This window comes from Paramormyrops kingsleyae, chromosome 6, assembly GCF_048594095.1.
Source record: "Paramormyrops kingsleyae isolate MSU_618 chromosome 6, PKINGS_0.4, whole genome shotgun sequence".
In the NCBI taxonomy this organism is placed as follows: domain Eukaryota; kingdom Metazoa; phylum Chordata; class Actinopteri; order Osteoglossiformes; family Mormyridae; genus Paramormyrops; species Paramormyrops kingsleyae.
The window spans coordinates 21,651,195-21,674,565 of NC_132802.1; the positions used below are offsets into that span (position 1 = coordinate 21,651,195).

The 23,371-nt window shown below is 40.4% G+C and overlaps 2 protein-coding genes across 2 annotated transcripts; one reads left to right on the top strand and one right to left on the bottom strand.

Moving 5' to 3' along the window:
• Positions 1-206: 206 nt before the first annotated feature.
• Positions 207-4,547, bottom strand: LOC111842269 (troponin C, slow skeletal and cardiac muscles-like). The gene is made up of 6 exons (XM_023808685.2): positions 4,430-4,547; positions 1,969-1,999; positions 1,677-1,823; positions 837-951; positions 451-587; positions 207-266 (listed from the first exon to the last, which is right to left on the bottom strand). The coding sequence occupies exons 1-6, from the start codon at positions 4,451-4,453 to the stop codon at positions 235-237; spliced, it is 486 nt and encodes a 161-aa protein (XP_023664453.1). The 5' UTR covers positions 4,454-4,547; the 3' UTR covers positions 207-234.
• A 7,230-nt stretch (positions 4,548-11,777) lies between these two features.
• LOC111842272 (extracellular matrix protein 2-like) lies at positions 11,778-23,276 on the top strand. Its single transcript, XM_023808699.2, has 10 exons — positions 11,778-12,151; positions 12,283-12,411; positions 12,583-12,725; positions 12,919-13,348; positions 13,887-14,002; positions 14,821-14,953; positions 15,450-15,607; positions 18,754-18,893; positions 20,679-21,005; positions 21,865-23,276. Exons 1-10 carry the CDS (start codon positions 11,932-11,934, stop codon positions 22,037-22,039), a joined length of 1,971 nt encoding a protein of 656 aa, XP_023664467.2. The 5' UTR covers positions 11,778-11,931; the 3' UTR covers positions 22,040-23,276.
• The last annotated feature ends 95 nt before the right edge of the window (positions 23,277-23,371 follow it).

Sequence of the window (23,371 nt, forward strand, 5' to 3'; positions counted from 1 at the left end):
TGGAACCATTCACGCAAAAGTGTTGATATGTGAAACCTGCAGATGAATAGCTTTGGCATTTCAGCATATAACCTTGGGGGGTGATTTTTTTTCCTGTTTATCCAATGGGATGTGCTGCTTTATACACATCATACATGGCTACTTCCTAAACTCACAGACACACACGGTGGCACACAGAGAGACATTCAGACTTGGGATCTTGCTGATTGCCTGAGCGTTTTTGACACTGCCTGTTTATTCAACCCCCTTCATGAATTCCAGGAACTCTGTCGAGGGAACAATGAACATTGAAGTGTGAGAGTGACACATGCAGTGTAAAGGTTCAGCTAATGAAATATCACTGCAAAATGATATACTAATTTTGTGTTGATTATCTGACTCCAGTTCTTGGAACAAATATCCTCATATTCTAGGTATTGAAGACTTGCTCAGAGAGGGCTGTGTGCTCACCATCATAGTCGATCTTGCCATCATTGTTTTTGTCACCGTCTTTCATCAGCTCCTCAATGTCATCTTCTGTGATGGCCTCACCCGTCGACTCCAACATGGTCTTTAGCTCCTCCAGGTCGATGTAGCCATCTTCATTTCTGAGACAAGCAGTGATTGTGTTGAAATGATTAACTTGGGCCCTCTCTTAGACTTTCCCTAAGACGCCAAACACAAAGGACCTGGTGTTTCTAAATCCCCAATAGTGATTGTGGGTATATGCAGACTGAAATGCACTGGGCTGGTGTGCCTTTGTTCCCCTACCTTGTGCTCTGTGTTTTTTGGGATATGTAATACACTCCCCACTGGCCAGTACTGGGCTGGAGGTGGAATGGGTGTGATGATCTTACTTGTCAAATATTCGGAAGAGTTCGGCCAGCTCCTCCTCGGATTTTCCTTTGCTCTCCTCTTTCATGCAGCGCACCATCATCAACAAGAACTCGTCAAAATCCACTGTTCCACTGCCTGCGATGGCATGCATGTAAGCAAGTTAGGCAAGCTGTCAGAGATTACTACGCTTCTTGGATTAAATTACAGATGGACTACAACTACTTATAACATTTTGTGGACATCATTAGACAACCATTTTATAAATGCATTATGAAATATGAATGTAAAAAGTTATAAAAAGATCTCCATGTTATGCCCATTGACGCTTAAAAGAATTGAATTTTATGGTAACACTTTTTATGAATGCCGTGACTATAAGAATCTATAAACACATTCATAACACATTATAATGCATACATAAAGCATTATAAACACAGCTATAAAAATGTAGAAAAAGGCATAACATATTATGGTGATATTTATTATTCTTTATGACTGCCTTAGGAAGCTCTCATCTATAATGCACTATAGATTCCTGCATAATGTAATACAAAGTATGCTTAATTCTTATACTGACAATTTTAGTGCATGATGAAGATATCTCTTGTGCATTGTAGATGAGAGCTTCATTGGAGCTTATGAAGTATTAATATGAACACTATAATGCCATATGACTAGCAATAGAAGATGCTGTAATGCTTTATTAATTCTTATACTGACCATTATAGTGCATAATGAAGTTATCTATAATGCATTATAGATGACAGCTTTAAGTAAAGTGTTACCAGTTTTACTTTGGAATGTGAAGGATAATAACCTAGCATTGTACTCTAACATTGTTGGACAATTTATTGGCCTACCATCCTCATCTACTTCATCGATCATTTCCTGGAGTTCCTCAGGGGTGGGGTTCTGACCCAACATACGCATCACCTTTCCAAGCTCCTTGGTACTGATGCAACCATCCTCTGCATCTTGCACAAAGATGTCGAAGGCAGCTTTGAACTCTGACAGAGGGGAGATTCACACAAGGGGATGTAACTATGTACTCAGCAGCAGCAAGACATTTCATATGGAATATATATAGTGTTTATATCTTTAAATTTGGGGAAGCATATAAAGGTTCTTGCTAGAAGCTAGGCTGACACTCACCATTTTTCTGCTCTTCTGTCAAGTTCTCAACCTTGCAGAGAACAAACGGGGAAAGAGTTAGTGCTAAAACATCATAAAGGAAATGAGCTTGCAGGGAAGCCTAAAGGGCCAGATGTTGTGGTCATGAACAAGACAGAACATTTATTGAGCACAGTGACGGATAAGGGATACAAATGATTTTGGATAAAGCCAGGCAGTAAATAATGCAGAGTGGGGATATATTTAATAACCTGTAATAATCAAGATTTGCTTCAAGAATTCAATACAGTAATGAATCTACCTCAGCCTTCCATTTCTCTCCAGTATAATATGATGTACTACTTGTTCATGAAATATGTTGCTTTGCTCATCTGCTCCTGCACCTGATACATACTGCCATGGAAAAAAATCAGGAGACCACTCTATATTTTTAAACAAATCTGCATTTTTAAATCCTGGTTTAATCCTGGTTCTGCTGGCAGAAGGCTACACTGAGCAGCAGGATGCTTCAAGGTTCAAAATTTCTAAGACAGCAGTATATAAGAATAAGGTGAAGCAGGAGACACTGGGAATGACCAGAAACCAACAAAATAAAGGGCGGAAGCGACTTTCTAATGGCAGAGATAACTGCTAACTTATTTTCTCATGAATCATAGGATGACATCAATTGACCTTCAAACAGAATGGGAAATATTGCAGGTATGAGGTGCACTGCTAGGACAGTTCGTATCAGACTCCTAGAAGCAGGACTGGTGTCCCATAAAGCAAGGAAGAAACCCTTCATTCATGAGAAACAGAAGAAACAGGTTGAATTTTGCACACACACACAATATATATATTCACAGACACACACCCATAACTTGAGAAATGAGTGAAACAAAAACATTGTGCTGTGGTCTCTTAATTTTTTCCGTGGCTGTGATTGTCAGTATAAAATGAGTAAGTATGATTAAGTTTGTAGACAGTCCCCTATTGATAGCGGAGACATAGTGCAAATAACCCCTAATAAACAGAAGGTTAATAATGTTAATAATAATAAGGTTAATAATGGTTGTACTCATAATATTAATGAACAAATTTGATGTTTAATAATTTTCGATTAAGAACTAAAAAAAATTGTCAAAACAAGTGTGTATGCATTTATTGGAAGCTATGGAATTCAAATCTGGCTACTCTCATGCTTACAAGTAATGGTAGTAAGATCTGACAAAGTTCAAGTAGAGTTAAAAAAAATCTAAATATATTTGTTCATAAGATCAAGTGTCTCATGCAGTTACCCAATCCCTTTCCTGCCACACTTCAACCATACAAGTCTGCAAAGATTGGAAAAGTTCTCACAAATAATTTTTGAGCAATATGCTGATCATGATCTTATCACTATGCAACACTGTTTTCATTTTGGTGTGATCTGTATGAACATTATTCTTTGTGTCTGCGGTAAGTCTGAAAAAGATCAAATACTTTTAGAGATACAGTGTATGACGAAGTGTCCTCTACGGCCTCCTTCCTTCCTTTGCTGCCACGTTGCCTTTCTGCTTCCTTTTTTGGCAATTTGTCTCAGAATGAAATCAGATATAGATCTCATGCATATTATGTTTTGTAAAGTGGTAATGAGATGCATCAAATACTTTGACATATCACAATCAATGCTGAATGTCATCTGGAGTCACTCTTTGCTTTGCTTCCACTATTCAGCATTGCTTCCCTTTTTTTGGGCAATTTGCTTCAAAATTTGATCAGTTCCAATAAGATCCTTCAAATAATTTTTGAGTTAGTTATGGTAACAGGATCAAGTGTCAAAATTGCCCTTTTTATTATTACTAACAAAGCGCTGCTACAATTCTGGTGCAAGCCATCTCAAAATATTGCCATTCCCAGTTTTCCACCACTAGAATGTTTCTGCAAAGTTTGAGAAATATCTGCCATCGCACTAACTAAGTTATCGCACTAACGGGATCAAGTGTTTGAATAAAAGGAATCATACTGACAAATTTGCAGTTAAATGATTAGCAGCTTTGCCACTGACACACAGTCAAACGATTTTAGATAGATAGATAGATAGATAGATAGATAGATAAATAGATAGATAGATATCTGCAAATCTAAGGTGTGATGAAACGTCATCACAAAGCATAAGCTGCAATGACAATGAATTACCATCACAGCCATGAAAGGCTTTATCACCCCCATCAAAGACTGGTATACCTGCCTTCCTGCTTGTAATCTAACCTTTTATAGCCTTCAAACTGGAGCCATAAATGGATAGTCTTACAGGCCCAGCTAAGAGTCAAATCCAACAACTAAAATTATAAGCATTGCCCACAAACCTATGTTGCAAGTACTTTCATGCAAAAGTGCTGTCACAACAAAATTATTGAATAGTCATGGCAGCCACAAAGAGTGAAAGGCAGATTACATCTAGCTGGGACTGACAAGGCCAGATCCATCAACGATAACTGAAAGTCATTGCCAGCACACTCACCGCTGCTTTATACACATCATCCATGGCCGCTTCCTAAACTCAAGCACACATATGGTGGCACACAGAGAGAGACACTCAGACTGCCATGCACTTAGGATAAAAGGCACAAGACCACACCTGCTTCCAGTTTTATGGTTGGAGACCCAGGCTTTAAAAAAACCCTGACACCTCACACCATTCGCCTGTTATCATCAAGTTGAGAAAGCGAGAAAGACAGTGCTATTAATAGAGGAGCTGGACAGGACAGACAATAGACAATGACCTCCAAATGAGTTTATGACAGAGTTACTTTAGGGGACATTTACTTCTCTGGGGAAGATTTCTGGGAAAGCCAAAAGTGGTCCCCAAGTGATGACTCCTTGCCTGTCGCCCTCATTATTTCTCTGGAAAGGTACACCTGAACACCTGCTAAGGATATTTCATCACTGATTTGTTCTGCTGATTCTGTCACAGCGTAGCATGATGCAGGTGGAAAAAAAAGGTGACGATCCAAGGGGCGGCTCCGAGATTAATAAGAAAACATAATAGGGAAGGTACAAAATAAAGGGACCACGAAGGGTCAAAAAGCAAACTGGAATAACAAGAACCATAAGTAATACAACAAGGGAGCAGGGCAACACAGGGAACAGAGCAGGGCAACACAGGGAGCAGAGCTGGGCAGGGCAACACAGGGAACAGAGCAGGGCAACACAGGGAGCAGGGCAACACAGGGAGCAGGGCAGGGCAACACAGGGAGCAGAGCAGGGCAACACCGGGAGCAGGGCAGGGCAGGGCAACACAGGGAACAGAGCAGGGCAACACAGGGAGCAGGGCAGGGCAACACAGGGAGCAGGTCATGGCAAGGGAATAGCGTAACAACCACACAGTAACAATCCAATAAACACAAAATAAGCAAAAGAGACTGGCCTCTAGCCAGCCTCAATCTCATGGCCCAAGACTTCACAGTCCTTAAGCTATGCCTTCAACCTATAGAACCTTGTGGTTGTGCCAGGGAATCACATTAGGGCTAACAGACAGGGAGAGGAATAGCAGGACGGCCAGCCACGCCTGTTGGCCAAACGGGGAAGGGAGACCAAGGGCAGGGTTGGACCCTGACAGTCTGTTTCCTGTCTGCAGTGAGCCTGGGGTGACCGTGGGCAGGCTCCCCTCTGTGCCATGAACAGAAACCCTAATTTATTGTCTTAAATTATTGGGGGATGTTTTCATTTTCTCATATGGTGGTTATGTTATACTGTTTTATTACACCTGGTGAACTTTTATCAGTCTTAGGGAACAATTATCATGGAAAGTTTTAGTCCATAAATATAATTCTATCAGCCATTATGAGGGAACTATTAATAGCAGTAGCTGGTAGCACTGTGGAAAGTTTTTGCAAAAAGTGAGAATAGCTGAAAACCTGTCTGTTTCTAAAAACATATTATTTTTTTGCCAGATGCTGCTATACCTTTTTGAGAGGAGGTAGGGTCAGACAGTTCCTGGACCTGGTGGGAGTTCTTTGCCTTGCTTGGGAGCCCCATTGCGATATTGTTCTGCTGAATCCGTGATTTGAGCCCATGGTTCTCTGAGCATAGGCACAGCAGCCTACCCCACTGAGCCACACGTCACCCTGCGTATGAATGTGCCGTTTAACCTCCCACATAGGAAGCGAGAGACAGAGAGGCGGCGGAAGGCGTGGAAACAGGGAATGGATTAACTAAGAACAACATCACCCACAACTTTTCCTTTGGTTAGTAATTTTATTTAGGTTGGATGGACATTCTGGTTAGATAACCTCCAACTGAATTAAGTAGTTTGCAGTAGATGTGCAGCTACTCCCTCAACCATTTGCTTCAGATCAGTGCCAAAGATGGTCTTTTACCTGTTTTGCTTAAAACTGGTCTTGTTCACTCGTCTATTTATAGAGCGTGTGCTCAGGTCTACGGCCTATATTTGGTGGTCTGTTCTTCTGCTTGCTGTAGTGGCCTCACATTAGAAACAAATGGATATGGGACTGGAGGGGTATCTGGTTACCAGAGCAGCCTTGGGCCTTGGGCGCTGCTGTACAGCTGCTACAGCTCAATGGGAGTAAACAGGGCGTATTTAATTTCCAGAAGCATTGTCCACTGTCCTGTGACCCTGACCAGGATAAGCAATTAGAAGATGGATGGTTGTTCAGTGTTAAGTTACTTATCTGAATGGCTTCCACTTAACAGCCTCGAAATGCTCGATTATTCTTAAAATTTTATTTATAATGTAAAATTTAACATCAACTTACTATAGATCAAAGAAATGGACGTTTAAAGTGCAAATTAAGTAAAGCTCCCAATGAGGTTTAGTCGAATTTATACTTTTGCAGTTATATAATAAGGAATTGCCTCTCATAGAATAATGTAAAAATTGCAAAGACAGAAGCAGAATAATGTAAAAACTGGAAAGACAGAAGTAACTAAACCCCCACATAGACTTTCTTACTTCTGTGTTTCAATACCTTTGACTTCTCTTGGTGTGTGAATGACAAGAGAAAACATTGCTTTCACGTTCACATGCTGGTCAGTTCAGAGCTGTCAGGATCATAGATGCTGCTATTTTAGATGTGCTATGTCCTTGACTCAGAATAGTGCTACTTGCCTGTATGAACCTCTCAGCTGTTGTAAAGAAAGAGTCGATGAAGAAGTAAGAGACCGTGGGCATGTTGACTGAGCAAAGTCTTTAGTCACAGCAAGTGGAGGATCATCTATCATTGTCTTGTACAGGTGTTTTCATGGATTGACACCAATGGGAAATGTCAAATGTTTTCCTTTTGCCATAAAATATAGTGGTTATTAGTTGTCTATCGGTTCCATGAAATGGGAAACACTGCCATAGACATGGTAGGGTAAGTCAATTAAAGGTTAAAATTCAGTAGAAAATGTTTCAATTACTTCATCGTTTGTTCCGCAACACACCAGGTTTTTTTCCATAATCAAACAACAGTACAAGAAATTGGCCTGCATAGGTTAGGTTGCAGAACTCTGCTTTGCAGTCTAACATTTCACATTATAATTATTGGAGATGTGAAATATGCCAAAGTAGTCATTTACTTTTAAGGTATGACTAACAAGCATAAAATTACACCTTTTTCATATTAATTATTTAATGTCTTTGAGGCAAAAATCTCCTTCATATTTCATTTTCAACTGATCATTATTTATTATCATTATTTATTGTAATACAGTAATATGAATCAATAGCTTGTATGTGAGAGGTTTAGTGTACACAAATTTGTTGTATTAAAATGGAAAGTGTACTGTGATGCACAGTACTATGCAAAAGAAAATCAAGGATGGTATCGGAACGTCAGAAATATATTCCCTAGACACCCCTCCCACACACCCCCAACCTCTACAATTTCTATGAGTACTGGATGGATCAACTGGAAATGTGATAAATGTTTTACCAGAGTCCTAGTCGTGACACGAAACTCTAAAACTACGCTTATTCATTTATTGCTCATTCCACTTAGGGCACTTTTCCACTGCACCTGGCAGTGGTTTTCCACTGGTGTAACAACTGGTACTGCTACTGAATGACATCACACAGGCACAATATTTTGTACTGAATGCAAAGAATGGCTATAGTAGATTATAGGGCTGGACGACATGCAATATTAATACCATCATCACACTGTATGCACAAGCAGTTCTTAAATCACAAGGACCGCAATAGTCACCTGCATTGAGATCAGGTTTTTTCATACCCTCATGTTGTCTGCATATTACAGCAAGGGGGGTTTAAGTTTAACAAAAACAATTTTACTTTGTCATAGGAAAAAAAACTTAGCAAGCTGTGCAATTTTAATTATTGTTCCTTTTCAAGATTATCTAGTATATGTTTTAAAAATCAGAGTAAAATTTCCTGCTGCTGCTTTTGCATGAGCACAGCATGTGCTTTTTGAAGCAATCATAATAATTTTCACCTTTCCTGTTTAAATCACTTCTATGTTCATGAGAAATTTATTTTGAACTCTATTTTTCTTTGTAAATATCCCAATATTTATTACAACAATCACATTGCAATTTTTGCAAAACTGGGCAGCATTTTTTTGAATTTCTTGTCATACCATCCAGATCTTCTTCTGGTTCTTCCAACCAGATCACAAATTTCATTACCAATCCTTTTTTTTTTTTTTACTCTATTATTATTTTTATCTCCCTTTTCGTAACAGGATGTATTATCTCCAAAACCTTCTCAGCAGACTCCTCATTATTTAAAGGGGCAGCAGCTCTGTTTTGAGATCCTTCCATATCTCTGAGCTCCTCACACTGTCACATAGAATGAATTAAATATCCTTGTTGAGCAACCTCATTTTGGCCCATTGTACTACCAACATTGTTCTTTCTGTAATTACCTACTGTTAGGGGCGTAGGCAAGAATTCTGGGTCCCAGGACAAAATATCACCTTGGGCCCACTCAGTACATTCCACCTACAGGCCCCCTTCAGTCCAGGGCCTAGACAGACATATCTGTGGGTCCCCCCAGCCCTGTCCCCAGCTCATGATTATAAGTGAAAACAAGGATGTAAATGAACCAGAAGACCACAAGCTTTGTCGTACAACTTGCCTCTTGCCTCAGGAGTGGAGGAGACTCCGCTCCTGAGGTCTGGTTTCAGAATCCACACTGTGCACGGAGGTCTAGCTGATACCTTTCTGTCCTGAGCAGTAGCTTTGGCTCAGGCAGAGAGGTAACATTGCATGTTCCTAAAATCACTGTCTCTTGTCAACATCTAATCCATCTTGGTACTTAACGTTCACGCCATCCTCCAAAATGACACTGCATCTGACCCTCATCTTTCATCTTTTGTGTAGTGGGTTCACAAGATGTTTCCATATACCCATTCTTTACTTGTGCCCGAAAGAGTTCTGCGTATGGCCTGTCCACCAGGTGCTCACTAGTAAACACTTGTAGACCTGGTTCCTGGGGGTGGTTCCTGGTAACTATTCCATGGAGGGTACACATGCTGTTCTTGGTACCCTGGTTTTTTTTTTTATTATTATATTGTGATTTTCCTAGACTCTTCCCAGAGACCATTGGAGGCCCACCTCGGATTTATGAATAATGTAGATCTACGGATCATTAAGGCATTCAAACCTCTGCACCCAACTAAGTTCATGATCCTCGGACAGAATAACTCTGCAGTAATATTAGGGTTACTTTGGTCATGTATATCTTTAAATACATCCCACAATAAGACAACCTCAGACTTAAAGAACAAGCCACAAGCTATTTAATGGTTCTTCAAACATGTCTTTTCAGGATCTGGAGAGTACAACACCCCTCTTTTACAGAAACTGTAAATAAACCTTCAAGACCAAGATTAACTGGACCAGTATAGACAATATATTGCATAATTAACAGTGTTTTAAAATGCCATTATATTTTAAATGTTAGAGATTACACTTCAACTATGTGAAACTATGTAAGTATATGTATAAGAGTTTGCATGTTTCAAGGTTAATAACCACCTGTCTTATGGTAAATAGTTATGGAAAAAGGTTTAAATTCTGGTTGTTGTAGCATGACACATTTCATGTTTATTTGTTTTTCAGTTTCCATTACTGGGATAGCAGCTTGACTCAATTTTGATTTCAAAATCATAAGAATCATTTATGATATGAGTCTTCCATGGCCCAAGGAATGTGCTCAATTCAGCTTCTATATAGAAGAAATATTTGACATTAAGTTTTGCTGAAAGTGTTTTTTGAATATGTGAAGTGCCATAAAAACATGAAAAAACAGAATAATTTCTGCTACACAAAGCATGTTTATGGATTGTTTAATTAAAATTTATAAATATTTGGTGCATCACCTCAGAAATCACTGCTTTCAGAAAACAGAACTTAAAACTGCTTTAGAAAAATATGGTAATCATGTAAATGATTATGGTCAATGAGAGGGGTTAGCAGAATGCAGGGAAATGGCAAGCAATCAAGATGACTCACTGTCAAATGTGTGACTGAACATGAAAAGGAAAGCAAGCAAAAACTATACCAGTAAACTGCAGAATAAATGTAGTGACCTAGACAACAATGTTCTGATACATGTTCTTCAGACATTTAAAAATAATCAGCAATATAATTTTGTAATGCTTTACATTAACTGCACCTTCATAATGACGTTATAATGCATTCATAAGCAGCATATAATCAAACATTATAATCTTACAGTCATTATGTAACAAACATTATAATAACAACCATTATAATTGTACAATCAGTATATGATTGTATGATAATAGTGTTTGTTATTATCATATAATGCTATTAATGTATACTACAGCTCTTAAAATATGTTAGGATGTTAAGGTATACGTACATGCTGCTTATGAATTTTCAATGAATGCATTATGAAGGTGCACTGAATGTTCTATGAATGTATAATGAATGCATTATGACGATACAGTTAGCATAAAGTGTTACCCATCATTCATTATATGTGCTGTTCTATTTTTTTCAGGAAACTATCCCTGACCTTAAGTCTGCCCTCAAATGTTTGCCAAACAAATTTTTAAACAGATTGCTTAGTACTTACTTAATTAGACATGTTTTTAAGTGGATTTCATGAAATCTTCCAAACAGGATATGTTACAGTAATAGAGCACAGGGAGACAATATTTGCTTATTCTATATTTTGGTCACAAACAGGTAATAGTAACTGGATTAAAAATTCAAACTTGTGGAATGAGGGGGAAGATCGATGTGGGTTTGTGGGATGTTCGATGTATCATCCACATTTTTCCCTGTATGAATATAGTTTGGACCAAAGACAGTTTGGGGGTTTGTATGCTTTATAGCTGGCAGTCATATGTGCAGGGGTGTAGAATGAGCAAAGAGGTCTGTGACACCAAAATGGAAGATATATTGGTCAAGCGGCGTTGCAAAGCAGAGGCAGAGAGAGCAGGGAATTTCTCAGGACTGTGGTCTCTGTGTCCTCTCTGGCATGTTGGCTGATGGGAGACAAGGGGGTCTTTCATTCCTGACCGGAGTCTTTTTGCAAAACTTACCCAGGGCTGGGTCTCTGCCCTCCTCAAATTTAATACCCCCTGTCAATGGAGAGTGGCCAACATGGGATGTCTACAAAAATCACTAGAAAGTGTAATGTTTTTTTTACAGTCTTGTTTTTAGGGCAATAATAATTTTGTTTTTAGTGGGCAGCGCACGGAATTTTTTAAAGAATCTTTTTTTAGCTATTTGGATGACATAAAAAATCTCGTTGTTGCCGATAAGCTCTCCCTTTCTGGATACCACGCTGCTACTTGTTTGTTTGAGACCAGGACCTGGGGGTGTAAGAGGGGAGGGTGAGAGAGGTGGGCTAGGTGGTTTTCAAGAGGAATCAAAAGGGGGCTTTGTTGAAATGTTTTCCCAAACCTCTTCCTCCCTCACATTTCCTTGGCTATCCACGCCTTTCCCTTACAATCACACCTCCATATTTTTTTTGGAAAAGCCATTCCCCAGGCAAGACAATATAAAAAGCCTGACAGGATTAAAATGTGCAGATTCATTTTGTTGTCTCTCTCTAAGTGTGTGAGAGAAAAAGAGGTCAAGGACAACATGGATGGGACAGTGGTGCTGTGGTTCATCATTTGTGCTGCTTCTGCTACTGCAGCACATAGAAGCAGTAGTGAGTACACCAGGTATGGGCAACTGGAGAGGAGACACCGTTTCCCAGTAACAGCTTCTGTGGGTACAACTGGGAAACCCCACCCAGGTAAGTGCTGCTTGGAATGGTGCTTCACCATCTTTGTCACTAATAATAACTATGGAACTTTTGAGGCAGAATTCCGCAGTCTCTACCTGTGTATGAGTGGTAGTGCTAACCTGTTTGTGCCTTTGTGACAGGAAGCACCAGGTGTCTGGTGAACGGACTTGTCCTGTTCAGCGGGGCAGTGTGGTTTAGTCATCCCTGCTCTGAATGCAAGTGCCTCAGAGGAGCTGTGAGCTGCCGCCCAGTCTTCTGTAATAATACCGGTAAGATGGGGGCCATTTTAGTGATGAATTAGCGGTTTTAATCAAAAAGTGCAGAGAATATGAATGGGACACAGTGGTGACAGTAGTATGGTGAGTGCCAAAGTTTAATGGCAACAGGAGTTCTGTTGATGTTTTTGTAATAAGTTGACTATGGGATATCCCAATGTCCAGCGCACAGGCAGAGACAGCTGACCCAAGACCAGAGGTATAATAAGGAAAACATGAAAACCACAAAGTCAACTTACAAGAAGAAAATGTCTGGGCTGAGAGTAGAAGAGACTAATTACAGGAAACCTGGGACTGTGCTGAAGAAGGTGAGTGTGGGTTCTACCTCTGTGGTAGAACTCATTCATTGGCGCTGCGGTGCCTTTATCCTTGCAAAGCTCTGAGCTGTACTGAAAGACGCTACCTAGTTTTGTGTTTATAACTGTGACAAGCAAAATTTATTTCATCCAAGCACCATCCAAGGTGGTCACCACCGTTCTGTGATGCTGTCACCTGACACAGATTGTGCCCAAGGTCAACGTGAACCCGATAGTTATCCCAAGAAGGCCGAAGGAGATTGTTGTTGATATGAGGAAGGTAAAGAAGACAGACAATACCCTGAGAAGAAGAGGGCCAACACTCAAGGAAATTAAGAAATATAGAGTTGAAAAGAAGCTTTTTTTGGACAGTGACGATGACGATGACGATGACAGCGATGGTAAAGAAGACGATGACAACGATGACGATTTTCCTGCTGGAAACATGGCAGCTTTTCGTCCTGTAATTCATCCTGCCTTTCGCCCCGTCCCCCGTGCCACCTATAGAAATGGTGTCATGGAATACCTTCCTGCTGGGTGCCTGCTATCTGAGTCCATGATTGCCTGCGGGAATGCCGGTCTGACATACTGGCCTGTCATCACAGACCTGAGCATTAAAAAACTCTATCTGGCAGGTGAGCAGGGGCTGTACAGGGTGAGAAGGAGGGTAAACAGAAGTGAAATGAACACTGTAGATTTTGTTCTTGATGTGAGCTTCTCCTGAAATGAATTAATACTGGAATATAACATACATTCAGGCATAAATTCAATTATTTACCTCAGCCCCTCACCAGACAAAGAAGACAAGGATTTTGACACTGACAAGGTTACAAAGCCAACAGTTACATCAAGGACATGTCAGTTTATTATCATTCAAGCCCCATCATATTTAGCTAAAAACATGACATCCCAATACATTCATTTGTCTAAATTAGAATCAATGACTCCTTGTAGGGTCACCGTGACCTTTACTAAGAATAGCAATTATAAGGCGAACGAATTTCAGAAAATATTTTGAAATTTCAAAGGATAAGGGAAGAATTACTTTCAAGTTTATTGCTTATGTGATCCATTTACAGAAATTTGCTCTCAAGATTCGTCTGCAGCACGTTTCACCTCCCAGATAAGACGAGATGTGAAACTCTCATATGTTTCCATGTTCCCCTTATTTAGAAAACAAAATCAGGAATATTCCTCCTCGGGGCCTAGCTGGACTGCCCAACTTGGAGTGGCTGGATCTCAGCAAAAATAAGCTGGATGACTCTTCAGTGACCCCAGACTTATTCAGGGTAAGTGTGTGGCTAAGCTGACCAGCGAGCCATCTGATTGGTCCGCTCAGCTTTTTATTGGTCCCAGCAACATCCTCTAACTTGTGCTCAGTGTTTTAAACTTTTAACACCAAAGACAAGCCGAAACTTGAGTATATAAAAGCACTGTTGTTATGATCTTTTTAAAGCAAAACACCAATTATTAAAACAAAACGGCACAATACCCCTACTGCCCTGTAAAAGACTGTGATAAAAATAATGTATAATCAAACCCTGCAGTCTTATTGCTTTATGTCACAAAGGCAGCACCAACACGCACATGCAAATCATATAGTTGTAGAAAGTACATCTAAATTAATTGACAGCTTAGGGCCTAACAAGAATGTGGATGAACGGAGGCTGCATGTTTGCTTTGTGAACTACAAAGGCTCACTCTCCCAGCTGCTAAAGCTGCCAGTTAGGCAAGCAGTTCTGTCAACGCATTATTATTGGCACAGAGTCTGACTGTGCCACAGAGCCATGCTGAAGGCCTTGGCAGCCCTCAGCCAGTCTGTCCAGATATGTGAAAAAGTAACAGTCAACAGATAAACCACATGTAAAAATGTGCATGTTATCTGGGATGATCTAATGTTTTACAGTCCTTCTTGCACTCAGATGCCAAAAAATACCCTCAGGCATTTAACAGTCAGGCATTATAATACCTGAACACTGTAATTTAATATAATTGCTCCCAAAGAGTAGGCAATAGACATGCCTTTAAAGATTGTAGAACAATTTTAAATAACACAATATGATTCAATAATTTTTCTACATTAATTAATCACTGAGCCTTATTGCAGAATCTAACCAAACTGAAGAGGCTGAATTTGGATGGGAACAATCTTACCAAGATTCCGTTTCTACCACCATCTCTGGAGGAGCTCAAAATTAATGACAACAAAATCAGCATCCTCACACCCTACAGTTTTAAAGGTATTTTCTGAATTTCATCCTACATTTATATGTGTGATGCATCATGAGAATGTGTGAGAGAAAGATACCTGGGTTATGTGTGATCAGTACATATCATTAATATTAAGTATTATAATACTCTTTAAACCATAAACATTATTTTATACTCCCTAACTTTGTTTTAGGATTTCTATATTTACCAGTGCAAAATGTAATTACTCAAATCACCAAAAAATACTGAATTGGATTACTTACTTATTTACTTTTTCCCATGCAGTCATGTAAGGTTCCTAGGGCTGGCCTAACTAAAAGTGCATTTGTAATGAAGAAGCTGAGTTCAGTTTAAAGTCAGAGTCAGTGAAAATAGCTCCCATTTGCCTGAAGGGCAGGCTGTATGTTCCTGGTGGCTCGGGACCCTCGTCATGTCTGTAAATAGTCTTCCTGTTTACTGCAGTGCAGCACTTTGTTCAAAAACAGAAATGTTTAGAAGTGCAGAGCTGAGTGTGACTTTTCACAGGTCTGTCCAAACTGCTGACTCTGGATCTGGAGGACAATAACCTTCGCGATGGGAATGTATCACCGCTTGCCTTCAGGCCGCTGCAGAAGCTGAGCTACCTGCGTCTGGAGGAGAACAAGCTTCGCACTGTCCCCTCAGGCCTGCCCTCGTCCTTGCAGGTTGGTTTTGTTTCAGTACAGGGTTGCTGTACCAAACAGGGGTAACATTTTCAGAGACAACTTGGTCGTGTCTTATGCAGATATTCAAATTTTGCATCTACTATCCTTAAAATTGTGATACAATTACAGTACCACTGAGGTTCCCTGAGCAAGGTTCCACCCCCAAGCATTGCTCTCTGGGTGCTGAATTACCTGTCCAGTGTCATAAATGGGTTAAATGCAGAGGACACATTTAGTTGTTGTGCACTGTGTGTCGTGGTGTGTCAACAATGACAGTTAATAATAATAGTTGCTACTTTATTGATCCCTGTGGAGAAATTGTCTTTTTTATGCCTCCCTCAACTTGCTCTTTGTATAGTAAGATGTCCATGAAGGGCAGCCACCTGTTGGGGCACCCAGGGAGCTGGGGGTTAAGGGCCTTGCTCAAGGACCCGCAGATGTGCTGAGGCTGGGCTTGAACTGGCAACCTTATGATTACAAGCATACAGGCTTGGCCCACTGGGCCACACGCTGCCCCCAAAATAATCACTAACACTGTACATTTTTATACAGCACTCTAAGTGCTCCAAGTTGTTTTTGTCATTACCAATTTGCCTTAGGACACCCTAATAGGGACAATTACCCCCAACAACATAGGTCCTAGGATCACTGAGAGTCAGAGACGGGCTCTAACTGCTTATGCACCAAACATCATTTCAGAGTATCCAGCCTTCTTGGAGACCATGGGTGGGGTGTTGGAAAGCACCACCTCTGGGGACTCCATTGTTCTACTGGGGGCCTTTAAGTTTATGTGCATTCTGAGGTAGGCTGGAAACATTGAACCCAAATGGGCAATGTTCCATGCCTCCATTGCTGAGGTAGCTATGCCGAGATGTGCCTGTTACGGTGGCAACCCCCAAACCTTGTGGTGGACACTAGTGATAAAGGGAGCCATCGGGCTGAAGAAGGTGGCCTTCTCAGTTTACTTAGCCTGTGGGACTGTGGAAGCTGCTGAAAGGTATCGGCAGGCCAAGCAGAATGTGGCTTTGGCAGTTGGGGAAGCAAAAGCTTGAGGGAGGGAGGAGTTTAGTGAGGCCATGAAGAATGACTTTTGGTCAAGAGATTGTAGAAACTTAGGAGGGGAAACAGAGCTTTGCCTATGCTGCTTACAGCAGGGGTGCAGTGCTGTTGACTTCAACTGGGAATGTAGTCAGGCAGTGGAAGGAGTTCTTCAAGGACCTCCTGAATCCCGCTGACACGCCTTCCTTGGAAGAAGTAGAGTCAGGAGACTCAGAGGAGGACTTACTGATCACTAGGGCTAAGGTCACTGTGGTAATCAAAAAACACTTCAGTGGTAAGGCTCCAGGGGTGGATGAGGTTTACCCTGAGTTCCTGAAGAATCTTGATGTTGTTAGACTGCCTTAGCTGACTTGCCTATTCAAAATCATGCGGAAGTTTGGGGCAGGGCCTTTGGATTAGCAGACTGGGGGTGGTGTATATATATAGATTCCTTCCTGGTTGTGGGACACTTGATTAGCTCTTTACTCCTACAAGGATCCTGGAGGATTCATGGGAGTTTGACCAACCAATCTACATCTGTTAAATGGACTTGGAAAAGGGGAAGATTGTATCCCTCAGGGTGTTCTGTGGGGGTGCTTCAGGAGCATGGTGTGTTTGGCCTGCTGCTACAGACTATTGGGTCCCTCTATAACTAAAGTGAGAGCTTGGATCACATTGCCGGCAGTAAGTCAGACTGATTCTCGGTGGGTGGTGGACTCCGCCAGTGTTGCTCTTTGTCACCGTTTCTGTTCATAACATCTATGGATAGAATTTCTAGGCACAGCCAAGGGCTGGAGAGTGTCCAATTCAGTGACCTCAGGATCGCATCTTTGCTTTTTGCAGATGATGTGATCCTGCTTGATTCACTGAGCTGTGATCTCCAGCATGCACTGGGGTGGTTTGCAGCTGAGTGTGAAGCAGCTGGGATGAGGATCAGCACCGGAAAACCAGAAAATGGTAGACTGTCCCCTCCAGGTTGGGGATGAGTTATTGCCTTAAGTAGAGAAGTTCAAGTATCTTCTTCAGTAGTGAGGGCAAAATGGAATGGGAGACTGATAGGTGGATTGGTGATCGTCAGCAGTCATGCAGACGTTGTGCCGGTCTATCGCAGTGAAGAGAAAGCTGTTGTAGGGGTCAATCTGCATTCCTGCCTTCAGCTCTGGGTAGGTACTGAAAGAACGAGATTCTGGATACCAGTGGTAGAGATAAGCTTCCTTTGCAGCCTTTGAGATAGGATGAGGAGCTTGGTCATTTGAGAGGAGCTCAAAGTAGAGTCTCTGTTCCTCCACATTGAAAGGAACCAGCTAAGTTGATTCAGGCATCTATCTAAGATGGCTTATGGATGTCTCTCTGGGGAGATGTTTTGGGTATGCCCAACCATGAGAGACCCTGGGTAGGCCAAGGACATGCTGGAGAGATTATATCTCATGACTGGCCTGGGAACCAACATGACGGAGCTGAAGGAAGTGGCTGGGGAATGGGAAGTCTGGCCACCTATGCTTGGATTGCTTTCCCCGTGACCTAGAATAGGATAAGAGACAGCAAATGGATGCATGGATGGAGGAATAGAGGTTAAATGGTTGCAGAAGGCATCATGCTTAATTCTCTATGAGTCTTTTGTTTATGAGCTTATCTTCTCACTGCGTTTTTTATGACCCTGTTGATTATCATAGACAAAGAGGGTGATCATGCAGAGATCACACCTAAAAATTTAGTAAATTTCAAGAATCTTACATATTTATGAAAGGCATTTTACAATTTTTGTCTTCAGTGATTTTTCCAGTGTCTAGCTTTTTGGTACATTTCATTGGTAATAAAAAGCTACCCAATAATTATGCATGCCTGAAAAAAAGTATGCCTTACTTTAAGCTGTGCCTATTCTTAATTCAGCAATTACATTATCTGACAGTGTGTATATCCAGAGAATATTCAGACTGATATGATCTGGAGATGGAAAGATGTTCTTGGAAAGGACTTGCCTAATAACTGTGCACACACAGTATAATGTGTCTGCATGAGCATAATCATTAGCTCAGCTGGTTATTCAGTTATATTCTGAGCATTAGTCATCATGTGAACAAAGTTTATCTGTGTGCTCACCTGTCCAGGAGCTGAACCTCTCAGAGAACCAGGTTGAGGTGATTGATGAAAGGGTCTTCAACAAAACAGTCCATCTGAAAGTTCTGGACCTCAGCCACAATCATATTCGGGAAGACCGCATCGCCCCAAGGGCATGGATGTACCTGCTGTGAGTGAAACTGCCATAATACCATATACATGTGATAGCTTTGGCAATGTCCTCACTAAAATTTCTTTCACTAATTACATCAATGGTTCTACTGTTGGAGGGGGTTATCTGCCCTTCATCTTTGCTGTGAAAAGAGACCTATATTCATGCACTATGAACTTTATAATTCTGATTAGCAAATACTGCACTATAATTTCTAAAATGATCTTGTAGTGCGATTTGACTGATGATGGTCTTGTTCTGCAAATGCTTCACTGAGATCCACAAATCAAACGATCTTAAAAGAATGCCAAAAAGAAACACACTCAAAAAGATACATTCATCCACAAAATGTGAAATTGCATTGTTTACTCTCATCCTGTGGAAATGACAGTTGAAAGCTAATTTTGGTGGAGTATAAATTCCATAAATTTTTGTAGCTACCATAAATGACATTGCTAGTGTATGTTCATGCACTTTCCAAAAGGCCAAAATGTTTTCTTAATAGTATTTTATATTGTATTTCAAGTAAGATTGGATTTTAATATAATGCAGTTAATAAATGTGATCATTTTGGGCATGACTGAAGTTTAGCATTCTCTGCTTCCATGGGAACTTTTTGGTAGTCATGGCAACCTGTTGGGCCATGTGACACTAAAAGAGTGGGTAAAGTCCGTTACTTTTCATTTATCCACAGGTATGTCAATGATGAAATCTATTTTCCGAATTGCAGTAGCTGGCTGCTTTCATGGATTCCAGAGTCACAACACAGTCTAACTTAAGGAGTTAAGCATCTTTTGGTCAAATGACCAAAACTTTCCAAATAGTTTAGTTGTTTTCAAGCTTTTGAAAAGCAAAGTTGAATGAGGTGGAGAAAATTGCATTTTTTAAAAACCACACCGAAACCAACTATGATTCTACCCTTGGATCTTTATTTTTGAAACCCATTGTTTATGAAAGCCTTTGCCAAATCATTTGGCTGTGACTTTTGTTTTTTCATTCTTTCCACGTGTAGAGAAAAAGAAAGGTTCTGAAAGAGTGTATATGGTGCTATTACATTTTAAAAAAATATGCATATGGAAATCTGTCTTTCCAATCAACATCCCACAAGTGATAAAAAATCTAGAAAATTCTGCTATAAATCTGACAGCTGATTAAAGTTACACATTTACACCCTGTACTTGCGGGGTTACTTGAAATCCACCAAACCCATTGAAACCCTCAACTTTACTGAGAATGACCTACTGTCTGTGTTTCTTTATCCAGCCAGGAAATAATTCCTGTGAATAGTTTTTCTTCTTCATCATGGTCTGAAAATATCTAAATGCAGAAAAAAAAAACATTTTGATGATTCTCCACATTGTGTCAGCAAGAAATAATAAATTTTAGATTAATCTTCTACCATCCTAAAATGCTAAAAATGTCTAGGCTCTCATGTATAATTTCGGATGAGACCTGTGATTGTGCTAAGGGCTGTATTTTAAGTCTGATTTATGGAATACGTGCACGTTTTCTCCTGACAAAGCTGATTTAATTTTAGAGAGACTCGCTAATGACTTTGCCACGTCACTCCTCACGTTTCAGCTTAAACTGTAGACTTTTGTTGTTTTATTACTCTTAGGTTTATATATTCGATATGTATTCAGAGGAGAATATCTAAGCAATTCAAAGCAGTAAAATCCAATATAGTAGATAGAATTATGAATTATTTCTGCTTTGTTATGCTTTTGGTTGTCCTCTTTGAAGTAGCCATCTTGGATATGTAGTAATGCTTGTTGGGTCTTCTCTGTCATTTCCCTTTGCCAGTGAACTTGTGGCCCTGGACCTGTCCCACAACAGGCTGGTACATGTACCCTCCTTCCTGCCTCCTGCCTTGCTGCATCTCTCACTGCACCATAACCAGATTGAACGCATTCCTGGTTATGCATTTCGTCACCTGCGGCCTGGCCTAGAGTCCTTGCGACTGTCCCACAACCACCTGGTGGACCAGGGTGTGCACGCCACGTCCTTCCAGGGGCTCCACAGCTCACTCAGCGAGCTCCTGTTGGACCACAACCTACTGCGGTCTGTGCCCCAAGGTCTCCCTCAGCTGAGAGCTCTGGAGATGCTGAGACTGGACCACAACTTCATAAGGTGCCACTTTGCCCTTCACACCATGACATGATGACCCTCCGCAATCAGTTCTCTTTGTACAAATCCTTCTTCTAAAAACAGCTGACTCTAAGTGTTTAATAGAGAACATAGGAGTAAAATTACGTATTAGATTGTATTTTGAAAATAAGTCTGATGAATTAAGCCATGTGTTTCAAACGTTTTGAGTTAATAAATAAATAAATAAATAAAAATCTAAAGGCATCTTAGAGAACCCCTGTCTTTTGGGGGTGATGTGTGGCTCACATGGTCAAGCTTTTATGCTTGTAATCTAAAGGTCATGGGTTTGAGTACAAGTGTCAGTAGAGGAGTCACCTGTCTATGGCCCATAACTCCCAGTTGACCCCTTATTCTAACCTGCATGTGTGTCTTATGCAGACTAAATAGAGTTTTTCCCATAGTGATTAATAAAGTATCACTAGTAGACATCAATCATGTAAATACGTACATTTGACAACACTGCAAATTCACTGCTATTCACAGAGGTTCGATTCAGAGGGCAGTTTAAATTCTCACCTGTAAATATTTCCATATTGAATCTTCATTTTCTTCCAAAAATCGGACCTGTAGTATAATTAGACAATCCCTGTTCCATGACATTCCTCCTTACCCTGGATAAGTGTGTCTCAGTGTTTAAATCTGTCCACTCAAGCCTGCCAGACAAGAACAGTGTCATCAGTGTGGAATCCAAAGTAAACAATTTTTTTTCATGTCACTTAAAAAAAAACAGACATCCACATGGATAAATGCCATCTATATTGCTGGTTTTCAGACTACAAATGCACAGTACAGGTTACGTGATCACTCAACACAACATAATGTTTGCTGTCGCCCTTTGCAGGAAAATTCCCCTGAATTCTATTTGTGACACGCGCAGCAGAGAAGACTCCGCCCTGGTTTCAGTTCACCTGGAGAGTAACCTGATTGATCGTCGCCTCATCCCCCCCATGGCATTTTCTTGCTTGAAGAACTACCACAGTGTTCAGCTATGGCCCCAGCACCATGATCGAAACTAGACCCCAACATCCCTCCATCATTGTACCATTGTATTTGGTTTCCATAGTGTAGTGATTATCATTCACCTCACTGATTTCAAAATCAAGTGGAAACACACCTTCTTCCAGAATTTCATTCAGGGATTAATAATTTTATTAACCTTCAGTGCTCTCACTGCCTACTAGTGACTCCTTTGGATTACCTAAAACATATCTGTTCTTCTCTTTGTCTTTCAGCCACAGTCTTCTTTGCTTTTTACTTAGATTTCCAGATAAAAATAAGTTTGGGGTTGTGCTGCAGTCTGTGCTTTAGGGTTTATTGTCGACTGCAACAAGTATTTTATTTTGCTTAAAAACGCATTTGCCGTCAAACAGCGACATGAGAATTAAAGAAAGCATTTGTATTTAAAATGAAGCGTAATAAACTGGAAAATTCATCCATCCATTTTCTGGACCTGTTTGTCCTATGAAGAGTTGAGGAGCATATCCTGGAAATAACAGGCACAATGCAGGGAATGACCTAGGATGGGGTGCCAACCCGTCACAGGGTACTCACACTTACAGGCAATTTGGCACTTCCAATTCACCCTAACATGTTTTTGGACTGCGGGGAGAAACCAGAAAACCTAGAGGAAACCCCATAATAACACAGGGAGAGCATGCAAACTCCACACACAATTTAGCCAGGACGAAGACTCGAACCCTAGTCTTTAGAGGTGTGGCCCAACAGCACTAAAAACTACACCATTCGAACCACAAATCATTAAAATGAATTTTAAGACCTACATATTACAACAAGGACTCATTCAGGTAAAAACTCATTTATTAACTGTTTCATGTCATCCATCCAAGTACTTCTAGAAATTGTACAAGTTCATGAGTGTGGAACGAGTACAAATTAATTGGGCACACCAAATAACAGCATTGTCTGGAAAATTCAATGCTGTCATTTACGACAGCACCAAATCTAATATTTTTCCCTGTTCCTCATTCTTGATAAGTACAGGTCTTCAAAATGGGGGAACTGGGAACCAATGATAATTTCTGCACAATTTACTGTTATCCCTGCTTAGAGTGTGATCATGCAGAGCCAAACCAGACAGAAATGCAGAAATATTAAATTACATTTAATTTATCATGACACAGCATAATAAGAAAACTTACCGTAAATGTTTCTGTTTAGCTATATTTTTTACCTCTTCTAATTGTGTGTCACTCGTCCACACAAAACATAGCCTTAAACAATTTTTCCATATTATTCTATTCTCGACTAAATGTTTTTTAATCGTTTAAATAACAGGTGTTGCCAGCCACAGCCACACCTTACAAATCTGCCAAATACCCCCCTAAATA

Bases quoted from the DNA above. Each gene is read 5' to 3' on its own strand.
- LOC111842272 (XM_023808699.2), top strand. From the start codon at position 11,932: ATGTGCAGATTCATTTTGTTGTCTCTCTCTAAGTGTGTGAGAGAAAAA. The intron at 12,726-12,918 runs GTGAGTGTGGGT...CACCTGACACAG, and splicing joins CTGGGACTGTGCTGAAGAAG to ATTGTGCCCAAGGTCAACGT. The intron at 14,954-15,449 runs GTATTTTCTGAA...GACTTTTCACAG, and splicing joins CACACCCTACAGTTTTAAAG to GTCTGTCCAAACTGCTGACT.
- LOC111842269 (XM_023808685.2), bottom strand. From the start codon at position 4,453: ATGGATGATGTGTATAAAGCAGCG. The intron at 2,000-4,429 runs GTGAGTGTGCTG...GTTCTCTGCAAG, and splicing joins ATGATGTGTATAAAGCAGCG to GTTGAGAACTTGACAGAAGA. The intron at 952-1,676 runs GTAGGCCAATAA...ATGCCATCGCAG, and splicing joins CGATGAAGTAGATGAGGATG to GCAGTGGAACAGTGGATTTT.